The 19,845-nt window shown below is 45.0% G+C and overlaps 1 protein-coding gene across 1 annotated transcript in view; it reads left to right on the top strand.

The window, feature by feature from the left end:
- LOC142380502 (atrial natriuretic peptide receptor 1-like) overlaps positions 1–19,845 on the top strand; it is an 82,640-nt gene that overhangs the window by 59,124 nt on the left and 3,671 nt on the right. Inside the window, exons 6-19 of the mRNA XM_075466403.1 lie at positions 2,080–2,174; positions 3,218–3,353; positions 4,921–5,005; positions 6,153–6,270; positions 6,413–6,487; positions 6,696–6,773; positions 13,273–13,377; positions 13,713–13,784; positions 14,315–14,477; positions 14,711–14,866; positions 15,204–15,372; positions 16,980–17,126; positions 18,444–18,567; positions 18,697–18,765. Coding sequence (XP_075322518.1) covers positions 2,080–2,174; positions 3,218–3,353; positions 4,921–5,005; positions 6,153–6,270; positions 6,413–6,487; positions 6,696–6,773; positions 13,273–13,377; positions 13,713–13,784; positions 14,315–14,477; positions 14,711–14,866; positions 15,204–15,372; positions 16,980–17,126; positions 18,444–18,567; positions 18,697–18,765 — 1,592 coding nt within the window. The remainder of the gene's footprint in view (positions 1–2,079; positions 2,175–3,217; positions 3,354–4,920; positions 5,006–6,152; positions 6,271–6,412; positions 6,488–6,695; positions 6,774–13,272; positions 13,378–13,712; positions 13,785–14,314; positions 14,478–14,710; positions 14,867–15,203; positions 15,373–16,979; positions 17,127–18,443; positions 18,568–18,696; positions 18,766–19,845) is intronic.

Genomic DNA, 19,845 nt, shown 5'->3' on the forward strand with positions numbered 1-19,845 from the left:
CAAACACACAAACAAGCCGAGAACAAACACACAAACAAACAAACAAGCAGAGAACAAACACACAAACAAACAAACAAGCAGAGAACAAACACACACACAAACAAACAAGTAGAGAACAAACACAAAAACAAACAAACAAGCAGAGAACAAACACACAAACAAACAAATAGAGAACAAACAAACAAACAAACAAACAGAGAACAAACAATCAAACCATCAAACAAACACACAAACAAGCAGAGAACAAACACACACACAAACAAACAAGTAGAGAACAAAAACACATACACAAACAAGCAGAGAACAAACACACAAACAAACAAGCAGAGAAAACACACACACACAAACAAGCAGAGAACAAACAAACAAACAAGTACAGAACAAAAACACATACACAAACAAGCAGAGAACAAACACACAAACAAACAAGCATAGAACAAACACACACACAAACAAGCAGAGAACAAACACACAAACAAACAAGCATAGAACAAACACACACACAAACAAGCAGAGAACAAAAACACATACACAAACAAGCAGAGAACAAACACACAAACAAACAAGCAGAGAACAAACACACACACAAACAAGCAGAGAACAAACAAACAAACAGAGAACAAACAATCAAACAAACACACAAACAAGCAGAGAACAAACACACACACAAACAAACAAGCAGAGAACAAACAAACAAACAAACAAGTAGAGAACAAAAACACATACACAAACAAGCAGAGACCAAACACACACACAAACAAACAAGCAGAGAACAAACAAACAAACAAACAAGTAGAGAACAAAAACACATACACAAACAAGCAGAGAACAAACACACAAACAAACAAGCAGAGAACAAACACACAAACAAACAAGCAGAAAACAAACACACAAACAAACAAACAAACAGAGAACAAACACACACACAAACAAGCAGAGAACAAACACACAAACAAACAAGCAGAGAACAAACACACAAACAAACAAACAGAGAACAAACACACACACAAACAAGCAGAGAACAAACAAACAAACAGAGAACAAACACACAAACAAAAACAAACAGAGAACAAACAAACAAACAAACAAAAAAAACACATTCTGCCGTGACGCTCTGAGGTAGAAGCAGTCCTCTTCAGGTGACCTCCCTGACCAATCACAGTCTGCCCTCTCTGACCCAGGTGCTCTGTTGCCACGGAGACGAGCCGTCTGGGCCCTAATGGACGCTCAGACCCTCATCAGCCTGAGCACACGCACTGACTTCTAACTGCCTGTAATTAACCTGCTGATGGCCCTGTTCAGTTTTCCATCCTGAAACACTCCCAGCAAACACACGTGCGCGCTCACATGCACACACACTCAGCACCTGCACCCCCCTCCTGTCTGCTCAGTTTGCAGTGGAATCAGCTTCAGTATATGCTGCCTCTGACAGACTGAACTTCATCTAAATCTGCTTCCTCTGATTGGTCGATAAGTATGAGTTATCGACCAATCAGTTCCTGAATAAATCTGATGGATTTAATCTGAGCTAATGATTTAATCTGAGCTAATGATTTAATCTGAGCTAATGATTTAACCTTAGCTAATGAACCGATGGATTTAATCTGAGTTTTTTAGGTTTGGATCATCACAGCAGACTGAAAGATAAAACGATGATTCCTGCTGCTCACACTAAGCATTTGCCCCGAGGTTCTTCTGTATTCTAACTGCCCCCCCTCTGTAACTGCCCCCCTTCTGTAACTGCCCCCCCTCTGTAACTGCACCCCCTCTGTAACTGCCCCCTTCTGTAACTGCCCCCCTTCTGTAACTGCCCCCTTCTGTAACTGCCCCCTTCTGTAACTGCCCCCTTCTGTAACTGCACCCCCTCTGTAACTGCCCCCTTCTGTAACTGCCCCCTTCTGTAACTGCCCCCTTCTGTAACTGCCCCCCTTCTGTAACTGCCCCCTTCTGTAACTGCCCCCCTCTGTAACTGCACCCCCTCTGTAACTGCCCCCTTCTGTAACTGCCCCCCTTCTGTAACTGCCCCCTTCTGTAACTGCCCCCCTCTGTAACTGCCCCCCCTTCTGTAACTGCCCTCAGGTGTAACCGGGCTGGTCCACCTCGATGAGAACGGGGACCGTGAGACGGACTTCGCTCTGTGGGACCTGACCGACACCAACAGCAGCATCTTCCAGGTGAACTTATTTCTGATTCATTCTGCTGCAAACACATGATCTTTTCTTTAAGATTCACAGGTGATATTATGACATTAACAGGACTGACTGACTGACTCACCCACAGATTACTTAAAAGAACTGTTCATTTCCATCATTAATCTGACTGTGTAGCTGCTGTTGGAGGCTGCATGAAGGAATGAGCCCATCAGAACTGTAAGAGCTGAACTGGACTAAACTGAGCTGACCTGAGCTGAGCTGAGCTGAGCTGAGCTGAGCTGAACTGGACTAAACTGAGCTGACCTGAGCTGAGCTGAGCTGAGCTGAGCTGAACTGAACTGGACTAAACTGAGCTGAACTGAGCTGAGCTGAGCTGAGCTGAGCTGAGCTGAGCTGAACTGGACTAAACTAAACTAAACTGGACTAAACTGAGCTGAACTGAGCTGAGCTGAGCTGAACTGAGCTGAGCTGAGCTGAACTGGACTAAACTGGACTAAACTGAACTGAACTGAACTGAGCTGAACCGAACAGCTGAGCTGAGCTGAACTGGACTAAACTAAACTAAACTGGACTAAACTGAGCTGAACTGAGCTGAACTGAACCGAACAGCTGAGTAAAACTGAGCTGAACTGAACTAAACTGAACTGAGGTGAACTGAACTGAACTGAGCTGAGCTGAGCTGAGCTAAACTAAACTAAACTAAACTAAACTAAACTGAGCTGAGCTGAGCTGGACTGGACTGGACTGGACTGGACTGAGCTGAGCTGAGCTGAACTGGACTAAACTACTGAACTGGACTGAACTGGACTGAACTGAACTGAACTGAACTGAGCTGAACTGAACTGAACTGAACTGAACTGAGCTGAACTGGACTGAACTGAACTGAACTGAGCTGAACTGAACTGAACTGAACTGAGCTGAACTGAGCTGAGCTGAGCTGAACTGAACTGAACTGAACTGGACTGAACTGAGCTGAGCTGAACTGGACTAAACTACTGAACTGAACTGAGCTGAACTGAACTGAGCTGAACTGAGCTGAACGCTGTTGTTGTTGTTGCTGTCAGATCGTGATGGAGTACAACAGCTCCCAGGAGCAGCTGACGGAGGTTCCTGGAACAGCGCTGCACTGGCTGGGCGGAGCTCCTCCTCTGGATGTTCCCGTCTGCGGCTTCAAGAACGACAACCCCGCCTGCCTCACCAGTCAGTACCGAGAACCAGTCAGAAAGAACCAGTCAGTAACAGAAAGAACCAGTCAGTACAGAGAACCAGTCAGAAAGAACCAGACAGAAAGAACCAGTCAGTACAGAGAACCAGTCAGTACCAGAAAGAACCAGTCAGTACCAGAGAACCAGTCAGAAAGAACCAGTCAGTACCAGAAAGAACCAGTCAGTAACAGAGAACCAGTCAGAAAGAACCAGTCAGAAAGAACCAGTCAGTACCAGAAAGAACCAGTCAGAAAGAACCAGTCAGTACCAGAAAGAACCAGTCAGAGTTCAGAGATCAGCAGAAAGAATCAGTCAGAGTTCAGAGATCATCAGAAAGAACCAGTCAGAGTTCAGAGATCAGCAGAAAGAATCAGTTAGAGTTCAGAGATCAGCAGAAAGAACCAGTCAGAGTTCAGAGATCAGCAGAAAGAACCAGTCAGAGTTCAGAGATCAGCAGAAAGAATCAGTCAGGGTTCAGAGATCAGCAGAAAGAACCAGTCAGAGTTCAGAGATCATCAGAAAGAATCAGTCAGAGTTCAGAGATCAGCAGAAAGAACCAGTCAGAGTTCAGAGATCAGCAGAAATAACCAGTCAGAGTTAAGAGATCAGCAGAAAGAACCAGTCAGAGTTCAGAGATCAGCAGAAAGAACCAGTCAGAGTTCAGAGATCAGCAGAAAGAATCAGAGTTCAGAGATCAGCAGAAAGAACCAGTCAGAGTTCAGAGATCAGCAGAAAGAACCAGTCAGAGTTCAGAGATCAGCAGAAAGAACCAGTCAGAGTTCAGAGATCAGCAGAAAGAATCAGTCAGAGTTCAGAGATCAGCAGAAAGAACCAGTCAGAGTTCAGAGATCAGCAGAAAGAACCAGTCAGAGTTCAGAGATCAGCAGAAAGAACCAGTCAGAGTTCAGAGATCAGCAGAAAGAACCAGTCAGAGTTCAGAGATCAGCAGAAAGAACCAGTCAGAGTTCAGAGATCAGCAGAAAGAATCAGTCAGAGTTCAGAGATCAGCAGAAAGAACCAGTCAGAGTTCAGAGATCAGCAGAAAGAATCAGTCAGAATTCAGGAGTTTCACATGAACAGGAAGTAGCTGAAGATGAGAAACATCCAAGTTTAGAATATTGAAACAGGATTTCTGATGATTATAATATAATATAATATATATAATAATATAATATAATATATATAATAATATTATAGCAGCTCTGTTTGTTTGATGCAGACTGACTGACACTCTGCAGCGTTGCTGCCATCTAGTGGTCAGATGGGAGACTGGATTCATATCTGCAGGTTAAGCTCTGGAGCAGAAAACATGAAGATCTTTGTCCTTCATCCGTCCTGAACGCTCTTCTTCATGTTTTCTGTCTTTGATGGTGGATTCAGTCTGATCATGTGATCCTTCGGGATAAATGATCCTCAGAAAGTGTTCCCTCAGAATAAACCAGCCGTCTTCAGGCCTCTGAGAACATGTGTCTTATTCCCACATGTTCTCAGAATAAACTGTTAGATGCTGAGCAGCTTCTGGAAGAACATCGGCCTCTCTAACTGTTTTGTTTCTCTGACAGGGACCATCACCATCCACCAGATGGTCTCCATCGTGGTCTTCTTCATCCTCACCATGACCATGACCGTCACCATCTTCATCTGCAGGTGAGAGCTGCTAATGCTAATGCTAATGCTAATGCTAATGCTAATGCTAATGCTAATGCTAATGCTAATGCTAATGCTGCCTCATGCACCTGATGACTTCCTCACAGGAGCAGGAAGAGGAAGGAATCTGTCTGTCATCTTATTATTTATTATTATTTCTCTGAATTATTTATCTGAATCTGAAGGTTCTCCTCTTTGGCACAAAATCCACTCTATCCAAAACCAACAGCTTCCCACTCACTATTGACAACTATCCTTTCAATCCCATATCAATAACATTACCCGGTCAGCCTACTTCCACCTACGAAGCATCAACCGCCTCCGCCCCTCCCTTACCCCCCACACTGCTGCCATCCTTGTCCACAGCCTCGTCACCTCCCGCCTGGACTGCTGTAACTCTCTCCTCTTTGGCCTCCCTCAAAAATCACTCCATAAACTTCAACTGGTCCAGAACTCAGCTGCCCGCATTATTACAAGAACCCCCCTCTATCCACCACATCACCCCTGTCCTCAAACAGCTCCACTGGCTCCCTGTTCAGTTCCGTATTCAATACAAAGTTCTCCTAGTAACATTCAAGGCCCTTCACAATCTCTCCCCCCCATATCTGTCAGATCTCTTCCATGTTTCCACCCCCTCCCGCTCTCTCAGATCCTCTTCTTCCACACACCTGTCTATCCCCTCCGCCCGTCTCACCACCATGGGCAGCAGAGCATTCAGCCGCTCTGCCCCCCGCCTCTGGAACTCTCTACCACCCCTGCTCAGAAACACAGACACACTCCCCCATTTCAAATCACCTCAAAACTCATCTGTTTAAAACTGCCTATTCCATCTGATACAATTCCCTGCCCCCTTTTTTGTTGTAAATGATTTTCTGTGTTTTATTCATTTTATTGATTTCTGGTGTTTTACTTCTTTTAATATTGATGTGTTTTATTTTGATGTTTTTATCCATATTTTGTAAGGTGACCTTGAGTGTCCAGAAAGGCGCCTCTTTAAAAATAAAATTTATTATTATTATTATTATTATTATTATTATTTATCTGAATTATTTATTTAAATTATTTGTCTGATTATTTACCTGATTATTAGCGGTTATTAGCGGTTATTAGCCGTTAGCTGCTGTCTCACTGAGCCTCTCTGCTGCAGGAGGATGAAGCTGGAGAAGGAGCTGGTGGCTCAGCTTTGGAGGATTTCCTGGGACGACGTCCAGATGAGCAACATGGACAAAGTGCTGCGGAGCGGCAGCAGGATCACGCTGTCGCTGGTGAGCGTCTCACAGGCCGGGCCTCCAGCAGCTCAGCTCTGGGATGTTGCAGGCCCACCTGACCCCCCCCAGACCTTCAGCTGCATCAGGATGCTCCTGGTTTTAACAGCAGCTCTGTGATCGGATGTGTTTCTGTCCTCAGAGAGGCTCAAACTACGGCTCCCTGATGACGGCGGACGGAAACCTGCAGGTCTTTGCAAAGACCGGATACTACAAGGTGAAGGAGCCGGGATGTGTCTGCAGCTTCCTGGTGTTCACAGCATGTTTAAAAGCTAAAAACATGTTCACCTGTTTCTGATTATTTACCATAAAACCTGCGTCAGTCTGTGGGAGGAGCCAGGAAACCGTCCTGTTAGAGTCCAACAGGACGATGAGATGATCACGGTTCTGTAACCTGAAAATAACGTCTGTTGGGTTTGTTCCAGGGAAACATCGTGGCCATCAAATACGCCAACAGGAAGCGAATCGAGCTGAACAGGGACGTCCTCTTTGAGCTCAAACATGTGAGTATCCGATGGTTCCGATGGTTCTGAGGGTTCTACATACTGCATACTACATACTACATACTACATACTACATACTGCATACTGCATACTACATACTACATACTGCATACTACATACTGCATACTGCATACTACATACTGTATACTACATACTGCATACTGCATACTGCATACTACATACTGCATACTGCATACTACATACTGCATACTGCATACTGCATACTACATACTGCATACTACATACTGCATACTGCATACTACATACTGCATACTACATACTGCATACTACATACTGCATACTGCATACTGCATACTGCATACTACATACTGCATACTACATACTGCATACTACATACTGCATACTACATACTGCATACTGCATACTACATACTGCATACTACATACTGCATACTGCATACTACATACTGCATACTGCATACTACATACTACATACTACATACTACATACTGCATACTGCATACTACATACTGCATACTACATACTACATACTGCATACTACATACTACATACTACATACTGCATACTACATACTGCATACTACATACTACATACTGCATACTGCATACTGCATACTGCATACTACATACTGCATACTACATACTGCATACTGCATACTACATACTGCATACTGCATACTACATACTGCATACTACATACTGCATACTGCATACTGCATACTGCATACTACATACTGCATACTGCATACTGCATACTGCATACTACATACTGCATACTGCATACTGCATACTACATACTGCATACTGCATACTGCATACTGCATACTGCATACTGCATACTACATACTGCATACTGCATACTACATACTGCATACTGCATACTACATACTACATACTGCATACTACATACTACATACTACATACTGCATACTGCATACTGCATACTACATACTGCATACTACATACTGCATACTGCATACTACATACTGCATACTACATACTGCATACTACATACTACATACTGCATACTGCATACTACATACTACATACTGCATACTGCATACTACATACTGCATACTACATACTACATACTGCATACTACATACTACATACTGCATACTGCATACTACATACTGCATACTGCATACTACATACTGCATACTGCATACTACATACTACATACTGCATACTACATACTACATACTACATACTGCATACTACATACTGCATACTACAAACTACATGCTGCATACTACATACTACATACTACATATTGCATGCTGCATACTACATACTGCATACTACATACTGCATACTACATACTACATACTGCATACTGCATACTACATACTACATACTGCATACTACATACTACATACTGCATACTACAAACTACATGCTGCATACTACATACTGCATACTACATACTACATACTGCATACTGCATACTACATACTGCATACTACATACTGCATACTACAAACTACATACTACATACTACATACTGCATACTACATACTGCATACTACATGCTGCATACTGCATACTGCATACTACATACTACATACCGCATACTGCATACTGCATACTACATACTGCATAGTGCATACTGCATACTACATACTACATACTGCATACTACATACTACATACTACATACTGCATACTACATACTGCATACTACATACTGCATACTACATACTGCATACTACATACTACATACTGCATACTGCATACTGCATACTACATACTACATACCGCATACTGCATACTGCATACTACATACTGCATACTGCAGACTACATACTGCATACTACATACTGCATACTGCATACTACATACTGCATACTACATACTACATACTGCAAACTGCATACTGCATACTGCATACTACATACTGCATACTACATACTGCATACTGCATACTGCAGACTACATACTGCATACTGCATACTACATACTGCATACTACATACTACATACTGCAAACTGCATACTGCATACTACATACTGCATACTGCATACTGCACACTGCAGACTACATACTGCATACTACATACTGCATACTACATACTGCATACTATATACTGCATACTGCATACTGCATACTACATACTGCATACTACATACTGCATAATACATACTACATACTGCATACTACATACTGCATACTACATACTACCGTACTGCATACTACATACTGCCATACTGCATACTACATACTTCCATACTGCATACTACATACTGCATACTGCATACTTCCATACTGCATACTACATACTTCCATACTGCATACTACATACTGCATACTGCATACTGCATACTACCATACTACAAACTGCATACTACGTACTTCCATACTACATACTACATACTGCATACTACATACTGCATACTGCATACTACATACTGCATACTGCATACTGCATACTACATACTGCATACTGCATACTTCATACTGCATACTACATACTGCATACTACATACTGCATACTATATACTGCATACTGCATACTGCATACTACATACTACATACTGCATACTGCATACTGCATACTGCATACTACATACTGCATACTGCATACTGCATACTACATACTACATACTGCATACTATATACTGCATACTGCATACTGCATACTACATACTACATACTGCATACTACATACTGCATACTGCATACTACATACTGCATACTGCATACTACATACTACATACTGCATACTATATACTGCATACTGCATACTGCATACTACATACTACATACTGCATACTGCATACTGCATACTGCATACTACATACTGGATACTGCATACTGCATACTACATACTGCATACTGCATACTACATACTGCATACTACATACTACATACTGCAAACTGCATACTACATACTACATACTACATACTGCAAACTGCATACTGCATACTGCATACTACATACTGCATACTACATACTGCATACTGCAGACTACATACTGCATACTGCATACTACATACTGCATACTACATACTACATACTGCAAACTGCATACTGCATACTACATACTGCATACTGCATACTGCAGACTACATACTGCATACTACATACTGCATACTACATACTGCATACTATATACTGCATACTGCATACTGCATACTACATACTGCATACTACATACTGCATACTACATACTACCGTACTGCATACTATATACTGCATACTACATACTACCGTACTGCATACTACATACTGCCATACTGCATACTACATACTTCCATACTGCATACTACATACTGCATACTGCATACTTCCATACTGCATACTACATACTGCATACTGCATACTGCATACTACCATACTACAAACTGCATACTACGTACTTCCATACTACATACTACATACTGCATACTACATACTGCATACTGCATACTACATACTGCATACTGCATACTGCATACTACATACTGCATACTGCATACTGCATACTACATACTGCATACTACATACTGCATACTACATACTGCATACTATATACTGCATACTGCATACTGCATACTACATACTGCATACTACATACTGCATACTACATACTGCATACTACATACTGCATACTGCATACTGCATACTACATACTACATACTGCATACTACATACTGCATACTGCATACTGCATACTGCATACTGCATACTGCATACTGCATACTGCATACTGCATACTACATACTGCATACTGCATACTACATACTACATACTGCATACTGCATACTACATACTGCATACTGCATACTGCATACTACATACTGCATACTGCATACTACATACTACATACTACATACTGCATACTACATACTGCATACTACATACTGCATACTACATACTGCATACTACATACTACATACTGCATACTGCATACTGCATACTACATACTGCATACCGCATACTGCATACTGCATACTACATACTGCATACTGCAGACTACATACTGCATACTACATACTGCATACTGCATACTACATACTGCATACTACATACTACATACTGCAAACTGCATACTGCATACTGCATACTACATACTGCATACTACATACTGCATACTGCATACTGCAGACTACATACTGCATACTGCATACTACATACTGCATACTACATACTACATACTGCAAACTGCATACTGCATACTACATACTGCATACTGCATACTGCACACTGCAGACTACATACTGCATACTACATACTGCATACTACATACTGCATACTATATACTGCATACTGCATACTGCATACTGCATACTACATACTGCATACTACATACTGCATACTACATACTACATACTGCATACTACATACTGCATACTACATACTACCGTACTGCATACTACATACTGCCATACTGCATACTACATACTTCCATACTGCATACTACATACTGCATACTGCATACTTCCATACTGCATACTACATACTTCCATACTGCATACTACATACTGCATACTGCATACTGCATACTACCATACTACAAACTGCATACTACGTACTTCCATACTACATACTACATACTGCATACTACATACTGCATACTGCATACTACATACTGCATACTGCATACTGCATACTACATACTGCATACTGCATACTTCATACTGCATACTACATACTGCATACTACATACTGCATACTATATACTGCATACTGCATACTGCATACTACATACTACATACTGCATACTGCATACTGCATACTGCATACTACATACTGCATACTGCATACTGCATACTACATACTACATACTGCATACTATATACTGCATACTGCATACTGCATACTACATACTACATACTGCATACTGCATACTGCATACTGCATACTACATACTGCATACTGCATACTACATACTACATACTGCATACTATATACTGCATACTGCATACTGCATACTACATACTACATACTGCATACTGCATACTGCATACTGCATACTACATACTGGATACTGCATACTGCATACTACATACTGCATACTGCATACTACATACTGCATACTACATACTACATACTGCAAACTGCATACTACATACTACATACTACATACTGCAAACTGCATACTGCATACTGCATACTACATACTGCATACTACATACTGCATACTGCAGACTACATACTGCATACTGCATACTACATACTGCATACTACATACTACATACTGCAAACTGCATACTGCATACTACATACTGCATACTGCATACTGCAGACTACATACTGCATACTACATACTGCATACTACATACTGCATACTATATACTGCATACTGCATACTGCATACTACATACTGCATACTACATACTGCATACTACATACTACCGTACTGCATACTATATACTGCATACTACATACTACCGTACTGCATACTACATACTGCCATACTGCATACTACATACTTCCATACTGCATACTACATACTGCATACTGCATACTTCCATACTGCATACTACATACTTCCATACTGCATACTACATACTGCATACTGCATACTGCATACTACCATACTACAAACTGCATACTACGTACTTCCATACTACATACTACATACTGCATACTACATACTGCATACTGCATACTACATACTGCATACTGCATACTGCATACTACATACTGCATACTGCATACTGCATACTACATACTGCATACTACATACTGCATACTACATACTGCATACTATATACTGCATACTGCATACTGCATACTACATACTGCATACTACATACTGCATACTGCATACTGCATACTACATACTGCATACTACATACTGCATACTGCATACTGCATACTACATACTGCATACTGCATACTACATACTGCATACTGCATACTGCATACTACATACTGCATACTGCATACTACATACTGCATACTGCATACTGCATACTGCATACTGCATACTACATACTGCATACTGCATACTGCATACTACATACTACATACTGCATACTGCATACTACATACTGCATACTGCATACTGCATACTACATACTGCATACTGCATACTGCATACTACATACTGCATACTGCATACTGCATACTGCATACTACATACTGCATACTGCATACTACATACTGCATACTACATACTGCATACTACATACTGCATACTACATACTACATACTGCATACTGCATACTGCATACTACATACTACATACTGCATACTGCATACTACATACTGCATACTACATACTACAAACTGCATACTGCATACTGCATACTACATACTGCATACTACATACTACAAACTGCATACTGCATACTACATACTACATACTGCATACTGCAGTGAAAGCCATTACCATACAATTGGTGCTTTTGTTTTGAAAACAGGAAGTGAACCTACCCTTGTTGTAGCTAGCTTGAAACTGCCGTTTTGAAAGGAAATTGTTTTTGCTGTCCTGGAAAACCTGGAAAACTCTGGACCAGGTACTCCATGTTTTCCAGGCTCCAGGTTTTCCAGGTGCTCCAGGCTTCCTGTGTGACTTTGATGTCTCTGCAGATGCGAGATGTTCAGAACGAGCACCTGACCAGGTTCATCGGGGCGTGCATCGACCCGCCGAACATCTGCATCGTCACAGAGTACTGCCCCCGGGGCAGTCTGCAGGTAGATCCACCTTCTCATTCACCCGCTCCTCCACCTCTCTCCACCTTCTCATCCACCTGTCTCTCCACCTCCTCCACCCGCTCCTCCACGTCTCTCCTCCACCTTCTCCACCTGTCTCTCCACCTTCTTCACCTTCTCCTCCACCTTCTCCACCTGTCTCTCCACCTTCTTCACCTTCTCCTCCACCTTCTCCACCTGTCTCTCCACCTTCTCCACCTTCTTCACCTGTCTCTCCACCTTCTTCACCTTCTCCTCCACCTTCTCCACCTGTCTCTCCACCTTCTTCACCTGTCTCTCCACCTTCTCCTGCACCTGAACTCTTCTCTGTGTCTCAGGACATCCTGGAGAACGACAGCATCACCCTGGAGTGGATGTTCAAATATTCCCTCATCAATGACATCATCAAGGTAACTTCCTGCTGAGTGACAGGTGTTCCTAGGTGTCCCTCACCTGAGTGACAGCTGTCCCTCACCTGAGAGACAGCTGTCCCTAGGTGTTCCTCACTTGAGTGACAGCTGTCCCTAGGTGTCCCTCACCTGAGTGACAGCTGTCTCTAGGTGTTCCTCACCTGAGTGACAAGTGTCCCTAGGTGTCCCTCACCTGAGTGACAGCTGTCCCTAGGTGTTCCTCACCTGAGTGACAGTTGTCCCTAGGTGTCCCTCACCTGAGTGACAGCTGTCCCTCACCTGAGTGACAGCTGTCCCTAGGTGTTCCTCACCTGAGTGACAGTTGTCCCTAGGTGTCCCTCACCTGAGTGACAGTTGTCCCTAGGTGTCCCTCACCTGAGTGACAGCTGTCCCTAGGTGTTCCTCACCTGAGTGACAGGTGTCCCTAGGTGTTCCTCACCTGAGTGACAGCTGTCCCTAGGTGTCCCTCACCTGAGTGACAGCTGTCCCTCACCTGAGTGAAACCTCTCCCTCACCTGCTCTCCCTGCAGGGCGCCGTGTTTCTCCACAACAGCGTCATCTCTTCTCACGGAAAACTCAAGTCGTCCAACTGCGTCGTCGACAACCGCTTCGTCCTGAAGATCACCGACTACGGTCTGTCCAGCTTCCGCTCGCAGAGCGACTCGGGGAGCAACGCCCACGCCTTCTACGCCCGTGAGTTGCTGCCGGCGGACGTTAACCGCTCTTCTTCTTCTTCTCCTTCTGTAGAGTTCCTCTTCTTCTTCTGTAGAGTTCTTCTCCTTCTGTAGAGTTCCTCTTCTTCTTCTGTAGAGTTCTTCTTCTTCTTCTCCTTCTGTAGAGTTCTTCTCCTTCTGTAGAGTTCTTCTTCTTCTTCTCCTTCTCTGGAAGAACAGTAAAACTCTTCCCTAATGATCTGATTTCCTCAGAGAAGCTGTGGATGGCCCCGGAGCTGCTCCGGATGGAGGCTCCTCCCCCTAAGGGAACCCAGAAAGGAGACGTTTACAGCTTCGGTATCATCCTCCAGGAGGTGGCGCTGCGGCGGGGAGCCTTCCACCTGGAGGGGGACCCGCTCAGCCCCAAAGGTAAGACTCAGGGGCCCATATGTGAAGGTTTCACCACAGCTGGATGTCCTGATGTGGCCAGAACAGCTCAGATTTATTCTCTTTCTGTCTTTGGACCATCTGAACCAGTCAGCAGCTCGTCTTTAACCTTCTTTAATGATGTTTTATTCTTTTTATCCGTTTTATCTTCCATCATCTGCTCATCTCTTTCGGTTGAGTCACTTGACTTTCGAACGTCTGCGCTACCTGTCCAGCAGGAGGAACACAATGATGCAGGAATGAATCATTGAGCTGCTTTCTGTCTTCAGTCTTAACCTCCTCCTGTGTTCGGTCTCTAACCCGTTGAACGTCTCCACAGAGATCGTGGACCGGGTGATCCTGGGCGAGTGGCCCTGCCTGAGGCCGACCGTGGACCCGCAGAGCCACACCCCGGAGCTGGGTCAGCTGATGCAGCGCTGCTGGGCCGAGGAGCCGACGGAGAGGCCCGACTTCAACCACATCCGGATGCTGCTGCGCAAACACAACAAGTAAGAGAGGATGTCACAGGTGATGTCACAGGTGATGTCACAGGTCAGGTGATGTCACAGGTGATGTCACAGGTCAGGTGATGTCACAGGTGATGTCACTCGGTGAAGGAGGACGCATTTCTCTCTGTCTCCCCTCCCTCCCTTTTCTGCCCTGCTGCAGCGTGTCTGAGTTTGTTTGTTTTTTTTGTTTTTTTAAATTCAAATATTTATTAATGTTTTAGTTGGTACAAGACAAATACAGTTTCGCAGATCACATGTAGAAGATGAAAAGAAAAAGTCAGTTGGAACCGGGGCTGCCACATGAAAAACCAAGTGTATGCATGTCCAAAAAAAACAAAAAAACATCAAAAAACAAAACAAAAAAAAACAACAAAAAACCATACATCATTAAATACACCTCTCAGGTACCAGTAACAATGTATTCAACACATATTTAACATTTTTTAGGCTTATTTTCCAATCTAATAACTATTTATTGTGATTATATGACCAGAAATGATCCCACACTGATACATATCGTACGAATTCAAGAATTATGGATCTGGTCAGCTGGTCAATTGATCAAAATGCAAAGTTGGGAGAAGGAGAACCCTCATGCCCTGGGACATTCTTCACTGGATACTCTATGGACTCCTGGGGAAGTGGAGGATTGTGTGCTTGTCGATGTTGTCAGTCGAGGATGTTGAAGATTTATACACATTTGGATTTATGATACTTGGTTTCCTGCTGTTTGGAGTTGGAGGATACCTGGCATATCAAGAAATGAAGAAAACGTGGGCAGCAGCGTTTGAGGGGGTCGGCAGAGCAATCAACACTCAGACTGAGTTGCCACGTGAGCAGAATCGGAAGCTGCATGCGACCCTTACACAGGTTCGCAGGCTGGCTGAGGTTCCTGGACTCAGAAGAGAAATGGAATAAATCTGGGAGAAAGCTGATCGCTCGGACCGGGCGGAAAGGTCCTGGAATTTGGCTTTACATTCCACAATTTGGGTGTTTGGATTCACCATGAGACGCACCAGCAAAGACTTCAAGGCAGGCGGAAAAAATGAAGAGTCTGCCTGACCCAAACAATTTTTGTTATCTCAATCTGGCTCCCCTGTGCTGGCCTTGGCTGCCAGCTGCAGCTTCTCCTGGCTGCTATGTAAATAAGATGCTCTGCCTCCCCTTCCCCGGGACTCCTGTGGAAACTGTTTAGGCTGGCTGATAAACTTTCCATCGCATTATCAAGGACAATGGCCTCTGAGACAGTGCTTCATTGACTTACTTGCACACACACACACATGATGAACACACGCAATTCCCACACCTCCTCACCGGTCCCAATGCTTCATGTTGTGTGTATGTTTTGCTGTTTTTGTGCTGAGTTTTTTTTTTCTTGCAATCTCAAACTGTATCCTGGTAAGGGTAAAGTGTGAAATATGATTTTTCTCCTCCTCTCACCTAATGTGGTACCTTTTCTCCTATCTGGCTGCGCTTATCACTGAGCTGCATGCCACGGTCACCCGTGTCCCTTGTTTTGTTTTTATGTTTTCTGTCTGGATGGATCGTACCGGAACTGCTTGTAATTTCCCCCTCAGGGATGAATAAATTAATGAATGTGTGTTCAGGGAGTCCAGAAGCAACATCCTGGATAATCTGCTGTCCCGCATGGAGCAGTACGCCAACAACCTGGAGGAGCTGGTGGAGGAACGGACTCAGGCTTATCATGAGGAGAAGCGCAAGGCCGAGACTCTGCTGTACCAGATACTACCTCAGTAAGTACCTGGCTACCCTTAGCTCCACTGGCTACCTTTAGCTCCACTGGCTACCCTTAGCTCCACTGGCTACCTTTAGCTCCACTGGCTACCCTTAGCTTCAATGGCTACCTTTAGCTCCACTGGCTACCCTTAGCTCCACTGGCTACCCTTAGCTCCAATGGCTACCCTTAGCTCCACTGGCTACCCTTAGCTCCACTGGCTACCTTTAGCTCCAATGGCTACCCTTAGCTCCAATGGCTACCTTTAGCTCCACTGGCTACCCTTAGCTCCACTGGCTACCCTTAGCTCCACTGGCTACCTTTAGCTCCACTGGCTACCCTTAGCTCCAATGGCTACCTTTAGCTCCACTGGCTACCCTTAGCTCCACTGGCTACCCTTAGCTCCACTGGCTACCTTTAGCTCCACTGGCTACCTTTAGCTCCACTGGCTATCTTTAGCTCCACTGGCTACCCTTAGCTCCACTGGCTACCTTTAGCTCAACTGGCTACCCTTAGCTCCACTGGCTACCTTTAGCTCCACTGGCTACCCTTAGCTCCACTGGCTACCTTTAGCTCCACTGGCTACCCTTAGCTCCACTGGCTACCCTTAGCTCCACTGGCTACCTTTAGCTCCACTGGCTACCCTTAGCTCCACTGGCTACCTTTAGCTCCACTGGCTACCCTTAGCTCCACTGGCTACCCTTAGCTCCACTGGCTACCTTTAGCTCCACTGGCTACCTTTAGCTCCACTGGCTACCCTTAGCTCCACAGGCTACCCTTAGCTCCACAGGCTACCTTAAGCTCCACTGGCTACCCTTAGCTCCACTGGCTACCCTTAGCTCCACTGGCTACCCTTAGCTCCACTAACTACCCTTAGCTCCACTGGCTACCCTTAGCTCCACTGGCTCCCCTTAGCTCCACTGGCTACCTTTAGCTCCACTGGCTACCCTTAGCTCCACTAACTACCCTTAGCTCCACTGGCTACCCTTAGCTCCACTGGCTCCCCTTAGCTCCACTGGCTACCCTTAGCTCCACTGGCTACCCTTAGCTCCACTGGCTACCCTTAGCTCCACTGGCTCCCCTTAGCTCCACTGGCTACCCTTAGCTCCACTGGCTACCCTTAGCTCCACTGGCTCCCCTTAGCTCCACTGGCTACCCTTAGCTCCACTGGCTCCCCTTAGCTCCACTGGCTACCCTTAGCTCCACTGGCTCCCCTTAGCTCCACTGGCTACCCTTAGCTCCACTGGCTACCCTTAGCTCCACTGGCTACCCTTAGCTCCACTGGCTACCCTTAGCTCCACTGGCTACCCTTACCCATGCGTCTCTGTGTCTGCAGCCCGGTGGCGGAGCAGCTGAAGCGTGGAGAGACCGTTCAGGCCGAAGCCTTCGACTCGGTGACCATCTACTTCAGCGACATCGTGGGCTTCACCGCCTTATCCGCAGAGAGCACTCCCATGCAGGTGAGCACTCCTGCTGTCTGATGCTGCGAACCCCTCAGAGTTCAGACTGTTTCTGTTCAGGCTGCTTCTGTGTGCAGCTTTCAGAGGGTAAAGGGTGTGTTTCTAACTCCTTTGTGTGTCTGTGTTCAGGTGGTGACCGTGCTCAATGACCTCTACACCTGCTTTGACGCGATCATCGACAACTTTGATGTTTACAAGGTGAGAAAGTTTCACTGTTCGGAAAGAGTTCCTCCAGCACATTTCCACCAGGGGCAGGTAAAGGACCAGGGGAGATGGCAGGTAAAGGACCAGGGGAGATGGCAGGTAAAGGACCAGGGGAGATGGCAGGTAAAGGATTAGAGGAGATGGCAGGTAAAGGACCAGGGGAGATGGCAGGTAAAGGACCAGAGGAGATGGCAGGTAAAGGACCAGGGGAGATGGCAGGTAAAGGACCAGGGGAGATGGCAGGTAAAGGATTAGAGGAGATGGCAGGTAAAGGACCAGGGGAGATGGCAGGTAAAGGACCAGAGGAGATGGCAGGTAAAGGACCAGGGGAGATGGCAGGTAAAGGACCAGGGGAGATGGCAGGTAAAGGACCAGGGGAGATGGCAGGTAAAGGATTAGAGGAGATGGCAGGTAAAGGACCAGGGGAGATGGCAGGTAAAGGACCAGAGGAGATGGCAGGGAAAGGACCAGAGGAGATGGCAGGTAAAGGACATGGGGAGATGGCAGGTAAAGGACCAGAGGAGATGGCAGGTAAAGGACCAGGGGAGATGGCAGGTAAAGGACCAGAGGAGATGGCAGGTAAAGGACCGGGGGAGATGGCAGGTAAAGGACCAGGGGAGATGGCAGGTAAAGGAGCAGAGGAGATGGCAGGTAAAGGACCAGGGGAGATGGCAGGTAAAGGACCAGGGGAGATGGCAGGTAAAGGACAGGGGGAGATGGCAGGTAAAGGATTAGAGGAGATGGCAGGTAAAGGACCAGGGGAGATGGCAGGTAAAGGACCGGGGGAGATGGCAGGTAAAGGACCGGGGGAGATGGCAGGTAAAGGACCAGGGGAGATGGCAGGTAAAGGAGCAGAGGAGATGGCAGGTAAAGGACCAGGGGAGATGGCAGGTAAAGGAGCAGAGGAGATGGCAGGTAAAGGACCAGGGGAGATGGCAGGTAAAGGACCGGGGGAGATGGCAGGTAAAGGACCAGGGGAGATGGCAGGTAAAGGACCAGGGGAGATGGCAGGTAAAGGAGCAGAGGAGATGGCAGGTAAAGGACCAGGGGAGATGGCAGGTAAAGGAGCAGAGG

Source organism: Odontesthes bonariensis, chromosome 5 (assembly GCF_027942865.1).
Source record: "Odontesthes bonariensis isolate fOdoBon6 chromosome 5, fOdoBon6.hap1, whole genome shotgun sequence".
Lineage (NCBI taxonomy): Eukaryota > Metazoa > Chordata > Actinopteri > Atheriniformes > Atherinopsidae > Odontesthes > Odontesthes bonariensis.